Source organism: Odocoileus virginianus, chromosome 17, assembly GCF_023699985.2.
Source record: "Odocoileus virginianus isolate 20LAN1187 ecotype Illinois chromosome 17, Ovbor_1.2, whole genome shotgun sequence".
In the NCBI taxonomy this organism is placed as follows: Eukaryota; Metazoa; Chordata; class Mammalia; order Artiodactyla; family Cervidae; genus Odocoileus; species Odocoileus virginianus.
In genome coordinates this window covers 46,456,236-46,466,073 of record NC_069690.1, presented here as the reverse complement: position 1 = coordinate 46,466,073, position 9,838 = coordinate 46,456,236, and the positions used below count along the sequence as shown (strand labels likewise).

Here is a 9,838-nt window from a genome sequence, read left to right as displayed (position 1 = left end):
CAGACGCAGCCTTCTGGCTTCTAACTGTAGGTGGTAAGTAGAAAAGACACAGGAAGTGGCAGAGGGATTCCCTCTGGGGGCCTGGGCTCACAAGCAGAGTGGGGTGACCCCAAATCTAGGGCCTTCTCTTGGGCCGACTGTCCAAGCCACAGGGCTGGGGCTGTGCCCAAGGGGGCCAAGGGCCGGGAAGCACCACCTTGTGCCTGGAGCTCCGAGGACATGGAGGACTTGCCTTAAAGGACAGCGCCTCCAGCCAGCCCTCTGCATATTTATCTTTTATTAACAGTTTATCCTTCTCACTTTTTGTGTTACAATTCCATGTTTCGTCAAAGTCTTTCAATTCTCATTTTGATAAAATAAATAGAGATAAATGAACCCTTAGGTCACACTCTCTCGAGCCTCTGTAACTTCATGATTGAATTTTCGCATCAGACCTGTGAAGACAGCCCCACTGGGGCCCCCGCGCTTGGCCTGGGGATAGTTTTGTCTCAAAACAAACAGAACCACACGTGAGCTCAAAATGTGGAGTGGAACTGCTCTGTGAAATCGGCTGTGGGCAGTCAGCTTGGCATCTGTGGGTGGAGCTCAGCTTCTGGAAGGTTCCCAAGTCGCTGTGTCTGGAGCACTGGGTGAGGTGAGCTTTCTGCGGCCTTCCCCACCCGCACGCTGCTCACTCACCCAGCACACGGTAGACACCATGCTGGAACCTTCTTGGGGGAGCAGTCACGGCCAGCCCCTGGCCCAGCCCCAAGCCCTGTCCAGCCCACCCAGGTCCACAGCATGACTCTTCCTCACATTCCCACTATTATTGGCCTCTTACTGGCAGAGTTAAATAAGCCAGCTCACTCCTCTCTCTGAATAATCCTGATTCCCAAGGAAAATGGAAAATATGATTTTTAGAATATCATCATTGTGGTTGTGTCTTGTGTTCTACACGTGGCTGCTCAGCGCCCCGCCACAGACGCGTGCGTGCAGTGGACACGCGTGAAGCTGCCACCCACCCGGGAGTCCTCCTGTGTACCTTGCAGGTGTGAGCTGCCCCCACGTGTGTGGGGACAGAGGGTTGGGGCGGCGCTGTTCACCCCTAGACACTCGAGGCTGGGCAGCCCCTCCACGTGTGCTCATGTGATGAGTGCGGGGCACGGGTGGGGAGGCCACGGTTCCCTGCACCGGCCGGGGAAGAGCAGCACTTGAGAGAAACAAGCCCCGTGGCCCAAGGGACCTGCCTCTCCTTCGAAACCAGAGCCCCTCCTGCCGACACTCAGAAGGAAGGCCTGCCTGTGGGGAGGGGTGTGCTCGGGCTCTGGGGTGTGGCCAGACGGCCTGGGGTGATGACCAGCGGGTGACAGGCCACCTCTATCTGTCCTTCGCTCAGTCTCAGGCCTCCGCCTCAGCCAGCGGCCTCAGACCACCCCAGAAGCCCACGCCGGGGGGCACGGAGCCCCAGGAGCTGGCTTCCGTCTGGTTTGGGGACTAATGCTCGCATCACTTGGAAAAGAAAACAAGTGTGTTACCCCCTTAAAAACCTCAGACGACAACAGGACGGGCGGGGACTGGAACGTACAGTGACCGTGTCCTCAGTCCGGGATCCGTGTCTCAGCAGAGCAGCGACCGTCACACCAAGGACTCCAGCAGAGCCCCCTTCTCTGGGCTCCTGGGCATGACAGCAAAGACAGACAGACAGACAGTGCGGGCCCTCTTGAGCCCTCAGCAGCCAGTTCGGGCCAGTGTTCAGGGCAGCGTGGTGGGTCCCCTATGTACACGGCGGCCTGCCGGGAGGGGCCGCTATCTGACACGCTTCTCCACCGAGTACACGGAGATGTAGTAGTCGTTGCTGCCCACGGCCAGGTGCGGCTGCGGGAGGGAGAAGAGAACGGGGGTGAGCAGCTCGGGGGGGTGCAGGCCAGGCCTGGTCACCCCAACTCCACCCGCAAGGCCGGCGCGGAAATGATGGGCTCCTGGGCCACACAGCTGGTGCAGATTCCTCACCTCCGCCCTGTCACAGGGAACCCGCCCGCTCCGCACACCGCCCATGTTTTTCTTTTCAGCACGGCGCCCCAGGGACAGCTCTGGGAACCTCATGCCATGCATTTTGGCAGAGAGCCACACGCCAGGCTCCTGGGGAGCCTCGTGCCACACGCAGGCAGGTGGGAGAATCCTAATTTACAACACGGCAGCCCTCAGCCACACGGCTGACTGTAATTTAGGACGGTGCCATCACCCGGGTCATGGGGTCTGGGCTGCTCCTACCCCAGGAGACTTTTCAAGGGGAGTTCTCTCTGGGGCTGAGGTCTGTGCAGGGCCCAGAGGGTTCACAAAGAGTGGGGCTACTTCATGTCTCCCCTGAGTGACAGAACTTGACGCTGCTTCCAGAGGGAGTGCAGTCCGGAGGCTACGGCCCCTGGAGATCCTGGGGCGGCCGACTGTGGTGCGGGGCGGGGGCCTCTGCCTGCTGCTAGCACCTCCCCGCACCTCCCCAACCCCCAGCCCTTGGACGGGGGCAGAGACACAGACCCAGTGTGGGTGGAAGGCCAGGCAGCTGATGGCGCCGACCCGCTGGCCCATGAAGCCGTCGTAGTACTTGATGTGGTTGATCAGCTCTCCGCTGCCATTGTAGATGGCGGTGAACTGGTTCATGGAGCCGCTGCACACAAGAAGGCCTGGCAGTCAGCGCAGGGAGGTGGGCGTGTCCACAGGGAGAGGGGGCTCCTCTCTGGTCACCCCCACAAGGGGGCTTGAGCCTCAAGGGCCATGAGGCCAGGCAGGTGAGGAGCAGCAAAGGGGCCCCACAGTCCCTCCACCCAGCTCTCCTCCACAGGTTTGGGGGTGGGTCGTGGTGCCTGCTGTTTACACCGGGCCCTGGGAGCCAGCTGGGCAGGGCAGGGGGCAGAGAAGAGGCAGCACTTACCACGCAATCAGGTTTGCCTGGGGGTGGATGTCGAGCGCCGTCAGCCCCTTCACGATCTGTAGGATGTTCACAGACTCCGGCAGCCGAGGGTCAAAGAAACGCACGTCCCCATTGACACTGCGGGAGGGGCTTGTGGTGATGCTGGGTGGGCATACCGGGGCCCCAGGATGCACCACGTGCAATCAGGGGCCATCCACACATGCTATTCAAGGCCATGGTCCCCTGGACCCTCAGAGTGTCCAGGGAGGCCCCTGGATGGCACATGGGCCCACCCCACTGACTCTGGTGCCAGGCCTGCTGCTGAGCCCCGGGGACCCTCCCTAGAGTCAGAAAGTGCCCAGCCACTGAGGCACACAGCAGGGTGAGCAAAGACCTGGGGGAGGCTGTGAGTTATTTGTTCATTTCTGGCCGGATATTAGATTTTACATAGCGGGGATGTGGTGACGGATGGGAGGGGAGGATGGGAGGTCACCTCTTCCTGCCCTGGGCCTGGCAGACACCGTTTTGAGAGCTGTGTTCTGTTTCCACGTTACAAACAAGGGAAGAGCATCTCTTTGGAGAAATGGTGGCTTTGTGACAGTAAATTACATTTGCTGTCCCTTTAACGGGCAAATAAATATCCACCGCTCTCAGCACAGGATTTACCAGGCAGCAGGAATGGATTTATGGGCAGACGGTGGATCCGCATGGTGATCCTGGCACACGCCCAGCAGATGCTGCTGTCGCGGGAAGGCTATGCCCCGGTTGCCTCATTCACCCCCTCTCCTGCCACCCACAGGATACCCGCAGGCCAAGCTCTCCAGCGGGAGGACCTGCTGTCCCTGCCCTGGTGCCGGCCCTGACCTTTCTGGCCAGTCCCAGAGCAGAAGTTAATTACTACCTTGAAATGCCATATTTCCCAGCTGTTTAAATACCAAGGACATATTTTAGATGGAGGGAAAATAATGTTTTTACAGCAAAATGTCTCATGAATATTCCACGCTCATTACCTGACGCTCATGATGTGGCCCTCGGGGTGCTTCTGGAGGTAGGCCTTCACCACCCAGGCCGTGTGCTCCCGGTAGGTCATGACGCGGCTGGAGGGGAGGAAGGAGGGTCAGGGACTGGGCACAACTGTGGGCGTCCCTGATGCTCCGAGGCAGAGTGGACTTTCTCTTGAGCAGAGGGAACCAGGAGTTTATGTGAAGTGTCCACAGTCTGCCCATGCTGTGAAGTCAGCCCTCACTGTCTCATGTTCACCGTGAGTGACTGAGTGACCTCGCACTCCTGGCATGCCCCTTCCTGGGCACCTCATGCCACGTTGGGGCCTCTGGAGGCGGGGTGGCTGTCATGCCCTCTTGGGGCCCCGGGCACTGCCAGCCCCCCTCAGGACTTCACACTGTATCTCCCTGTGGGTTTGAGGGCTGGGACCGAGAACTCCAGACTGTAAAGCTATTGAAACAGAGGGACACGGGCTTTCCTGGAAGCCTGGTGCAGTCCGTGACTGGGAGCAGGATTGGGATGCACGTGACGGGGAGGTGGCCTCAGAGTGTGACCCCTGGGAAGGGTCCAGGACACAGTCACACCCAGCACACACAGGTCTCTGCCCGGGCATGCCTGGGAGCCCCTGTGTCTCTGTCCTCAGACCTCAGGAGGAGGTCTGGAGACCCCAGCCCCTCCCTCACAGCTGCTCTGTGACCCTTGGCTCTTCTTGTCGATTTGCCAGATTACTGCCTGCCCAGGGAGGCTTCTTACAATAAGTCTGATTGACATTTGATTCACATACAGTAAGTCTCCCGTAAGCATGTAGTCACTGATTTGACACGTTCTTACAGCTGTGCGACCATCACACAATTTTAGAATATTTGCATCATCCCAGAAAGGAACCTTGTTCCCCCACTTCCATGATGGCTGCTTCTGGTGGGTAGTGTGGGTTTTCGGTGGGGACCCGCCTGCAGAGACCTGCAGGGACCATGCAAGCCAGGGGCTGCCTGGGGCCCATTCATCATCCAAGCCTCAGGCCCAAACTCCCGCCAGACTGGCTGGCGCCACTGCTGGCTGCCTGGGTCCATGTGGATCCTCCCGGCTTCTCCCAGCCCTGCACCCTCACGGCTGGTGTTACCAATGGTGTTCACCGGTGCTCGGGCCCAGCTCAGCCCCGTCCCCTGTCCTGTCCCCCCCCCCACTCCCCTCCCCCGAGGACTCCGCTGGCTCCTGTGGCTGCACAGGGGCCCACCTGCTGCTCCCCATTCCCTGGGACAAGGTGGGTGTTCAGTAGACATCACCCGGGAGCCCAGGCCTGTGTTCCTGTGGCGCTGTCATTTACCAGCCGTGTGTGACCAGCATCTGGACCTCCATGCTCACTGGCCCACACGGGGCATGGTGCAGGGCCCCTGGGGGCCTCAGCCCAGGGCAGAGTGGCGGTGCCCAGAGTGACCATGTGAACGTGTGTGGCCCAGCGCGGCAGTGTCCACAGTGTCCCTAACGCCATCTCCTTGGCTATTCACGAGTTTGAACTGGGAGGCAGTAGCCTCATGTGTTCAGGGGGGAATGGAGGCCGGGAAGGCAGTGCCTTGCCAGGATGTTCCCCCTCAGCCTGTGTTCTGAATAGCCTGTCCACGGCTGGTGGGAAGCTGTGCTCCTCCACGCGCGGGGGGATGTGGCTCTGGAGGGAGTGACCGGCTGGCCCTGGGAGCTCGCTCCCTCTGAGCCCAGGAGATGGAGGGGTAGGCGAGGCCCAATTACCATTCGCTGAGTGCCATCCTCCTGTCGTAGACACGGATGGAGCCGTCGCCGAGCCCGGCCACGATGAGGGAACGGTGGGAGTCGCAGGACAGGCTTGTCACGCAGCTGTCGGCACCTGTGGGGATGTCCTAGGGCCGACACAGACCCGTCAAGCACCCTGGTGTCAGGGCCCCACCCGCGCTAGCGGCGGAGGAGCTGGGCCCAGAGGGAGTCAGGCTCCATCTGCCTGAGTTAGAGCCCAGGACCCCAAGGCCTGTGGCCCAGAGGGCAGGGCTGCAAACACCTCTGCACCCATTAAACTTTCCAACGTCTCCCTCTCTCCTAAGGAGGAGGATGAAGCACATTACAGCAGGAGGAATCCTTGTCAGCTCCCTCTTAAACCTACTAAGTAGTTCAGGGAAGGGTCCAGGAGGAATCCTGCCGCCCATAAACCATCCCCTCGCCTCTCCTCCTGGCAGCTGTAAAAGCTGGAGAAGGGCAGGAGGTGTGATGAACGCTCAGCAGGAAAGAGCAGGAGACAAAAAAATGGGCCCCAAGAGGAAGAAAAGTGCTTTTCCAATCAGAAGAGGTTTGCAGCTCCACAAGGAAGGAATTCAACAGGGAAAGAAACTGAATCATTGTATCCATTTAAATGGGAGGCAGCCTGACTGGGCCTATTTTCCTCTGTCCCCACCTCTGGGGACACTGCCTGCTCAGAGCACTTCCATAGACCCTCATTCTTGGCCCTCGACCTTGAGGGCGAGCGGAGCTGAGGAGGAAGGCGGGGTCTGTGCGCACTGGCCCGCTGTGCCCCTGGGGAAGCCCCGCGAGGGATGGTGTGCTCACCTGCACCTTCATCTCGCGGTCCGTGTCCCAGATCCGGATGATCCGCACGTCTCCCGAGCTCATGAGGAGGCCGGTCTCCTGCTCCCAGTCCACCACCATCCCAGCTCCTGGAGAGATACAGATGGGCACCAGTGTCACCAAGGGAGCCTGGTCTGGGCAGTTGCTCAAGCAGCTGGTGCCGACCCATAGGGTGGGTCCCCAACCCCACACAGGCTTGAGGTTGGGGTGACGATTCAGAGCCTCTCCGTATCTCTGCTGTTTTCAGGCACCTGCCAGAAGGAGAGCAGCATCTCAGGGCCGTTTGTCCAAGATGCCCACCTTCCAGGACACCTGGGCATGACTGGCAGGCCTGGAGACTTGAGAAGGGGTGTCGGAGACCACAGGTGTGAGTCCTCTGGGTCCTTCAGTCCCCTGGGGGGTGAACAGCCTGTGGCTGCCCCTCATGGAGGCAGGGGCCTGACCGCAGACAGTCAGTGGTGAGTGAATCAGGCTGGGGGCGGGGCGGTGAGAGCCTTCAGCCTCCCTAAGAGCAGCACTGACCAAGAGGGGCTCCAAAATAAGACTTAATTTAAAATGTTTAATTGTATTTCAAACATACAGAAAAAACACGACAGAAATCCCCGAACACACCACTCAGGTCTAAGAGTTGCTAATATCTTGTCATTTTTACTTTTTTTTTTTTTTGAAAAGAAATGAAATTTAAGACAATGAAAGCCTCACGTGCCCGCCCTTTCCCTGATGAACTGTCCCAGGCTGCAGGCATCCTCCCGGGCCTGTCTCTGTGCATTCCAATGCAGGGCCACGTGTCCAAAACCACGAAACGCATCCCCAACGTCTCAAAAGTTGCCAATTTCAACTGAGAGTATATTTTCTGGCAACTTGTGTTTTTCCTGTAAGGTTATATGGTGAGGTTTCACCCAACCCTATGAATGCTGATCTGGCTAATTCGTATAAACTTGTGGGTAACACGCTCTTGGAAAACGAGCCCTTCACTTCCGCGACCCCCTGAGTTTGTAAGCCACGCCATCCTGACAACATTTCCATGCGCCCTGTGCACAAGGAGGCGGCGGCAGCACCAGGAAGGGGACATGTCCATTTGCACTTTGCGCCTCCCCAGGAATGGCCATCCACTCCCAGAGTACGTGCTGGCCTGCAGTCTCAGCAGAGATGGACACAAGGTATGGTTTCCCTAAGTCCTGGTCAGCATTGGTGTGTGAAGCCTGCATACATTTAAATAATTCTTAAAAAATATTTTAATTAATTTATTTATATTTTTGGCTGTGCTGGGCCTTTGGTGTGGTGCGGGCTTTTCTCTAGCAGTGGAGAGCAGGGCTCCTCTAACTGCAGCGTATGGGTTTCTCACTGCGGGGGCTTCCGTCGTTGTGGAGCACAGGCTCTCGGCCATGTGGGCTTCAGTAGTTGTGGCAAGCAGGCTCTGTAGTTGCAGTTCTGGGCTCGAGGGCACAGGCTCAATAGTTGTGGTGCATGGCCTTCGTTGCTCCAAGGCATGTGGGATCTTCCTGGGTCAGCTTCGAAACTGTGTCTCTTGCATTGGCAGGTGGATTCTTTACCGAGTCACCAGGGAAGGCCCCTGCATATGTTGTAATATATATTCTGACGCTGATGGTTTAACTCATATACTGCAAATATCCTCTCCTATTCTGTCACTGACATAACTTCATGTATGTTTTCTTTTGGTCACACCGAAGTCTAAACTGAAGTCACCATGCTTTTTCATACATCTGTCTCTTCTTGTGGCAGCAGCTCCTGTGTTTGTCTCTGTGGTTTCCCCTTCTCTCTCTGTGGGTGCCCATTCCTCCCAAATTCCTGAGCTGGAGGGTGTGACTCTCATTTGTTCTTTTCTGATATGTTCCCTTCAGGCTACAGAGTTCACTTCAAGTGCCCAATCTCTCTCTTGAACCCCAGACTCTCATCTGTACACATCACTTCAGGTTCCTGCTCAGATCTGAGTCCCTTGACCCTTGCTCCAGAGACTCCCAGTGGCCTCCCAACTGGTCTCCCATTCTGCCCAAAAGGGACCAGCTTGGTCCTCTTAACTGGACCCTGTGCCTGGAACGCCCCTCTCCTGACATCCACATAGCCCCTCCATATTGTGCTCAGTCAGCTTCTCAACCACATGAGGCTACAACGTCTCCCTGTTCCAGAGGCATCACCTCCCACATACCCTGCCCCGTCCTTTCTGTTTTGCCAGCGGCATTTGTGTCTACTCTGCAGAAATGTCAGCTCCACACAACAAATGGACCAGCCTTTGTTTCACCTTTTAGAATGCAGTCTCTCCACTGCAACACCCCTGACCCCAGGCAGGAGGAAACACCCCAAAGTACCATAAAGGTTTCTGCGGGTGACAAGGCTTCAGGCATGGCAGATGAAACGGTATGACATGTGAGCCCCACTTCTGTCCGGGAAAGCCCAGGTCACACTGCAACCAGTCAGCCCACAAGCAGAGCCTGAAACCAGGCCACTGCCTCCCCTCATGATGTACCTGGTGGGCATTACGTGAATGAATCACAGAAGATGCACCCACCCAGGACCAGACTTTGGGTACCAGGTCACAGGAGAGGCTCACAGACTCCTAAATCCGTGGACCACTGCTGGGGTGGCCTGTGTTTTCAGGCATGCTTAACAGTCTACTGGGAGCTCCGTGTTGGCCCTGAGGGGTTTTCAGGAGCGGTCCTCCATTGAGATCATGGGGCCAGGTGACATCTGGGGTGCTTTGGGATCATGGAAACAAGTTGCAGAGAGTCTGGGGGGACCATACAAGGACTGTGAGGGGTCTCAGCCCCAAGCCTCTGCAGGAAACAGAGAGGAGGCTGTGGCCATTCCCGAAGGAGTGAGAAGGCCCACCTGGCCTTCAGATGAGGTGGTGGCAGCTTCCTTCTCGCTGCATCTCCTTCATGGTAAATTCAGAGCCGGTGGGAGCCCGCCCTGTGTTAGGGCCCAGCCCAGTGACTTCATTTCAACTGAAGGGCAATACATTTGCCCTCTGAGTGCTGGGGGTGAGGACTCCAACACATGAATTTGGGGAGATATAGCCCCCATTCCAGGCCCCAGTGTCTCCATCTGCAAGGAGGCACTGAAAGGTGTGTCCATGCAGCCGTCAGAGGATCTGGGACATGGGTCACATGAGTTCTGAGCCCTGTTTCAAATCTGGACTCTCTGATGTGGACCATCGAGCTTCAGATTCTGGTTTAAACTAGTTCTAAAGCATGGTGAAGCCAGTAGAGATAAGAAACGGGTTTCCTAGGGTTTTCCCGAGGCCTGTGCATGTTGGGGAGGCAGGTGCCCTGCACGTGCAGACAGTTCTGGGCAAGGCTGCTTTCTGAGCTGAACCTGACTGTGTGGAAGCTGTGTCTCCTAAGA

At 57.4% G+C, this 9,838-nt stretch overlaps 1 protein-coding gene across 2 annotated transcripts in view; it reads right to left on the bottom strand.

The window, feature by feature from the left end:
• Positions 1–262: 262 nt before the first annotated feature.
• Positions 263–9,838, bottom strand: part of RPTOR (regulatory associated protein of MTOR complex 1) — a 310,827-nt gene continuing 301,251 nt past the window's right edge. For both annotated transcript variants that reach the window (XM_020875726.2, XM_020875727.2), the window contains 6 exons: positions 6,458–6,564; positions 5,633–5,760; positions 3,898–3,984; positions 2,909–3,025; positions 2,515–2,644; positions 263–1,854 (listed from right to left, as the gene is read on the bottom strand). In XM_020875726.2, coding sequence (XP_020731385.1) covers positions 1,786–1,854; positions 2,515–2,644; positions 2,909–3,025; positions 3,898–3,984; positions 5,633–5,760; positions 6,458–6,564 — 638 coding nt within the window. In that variant the 3' untranslated portion in view covers positions 263–1,785. The remainder of the gene's footprint in view (positions 1,855–2,514; positions 2,645–2,908; positions 3,026–3,897; positions 3,985–5,632; positions 5,761–6,457; positions 6,565–9,838) is intronic.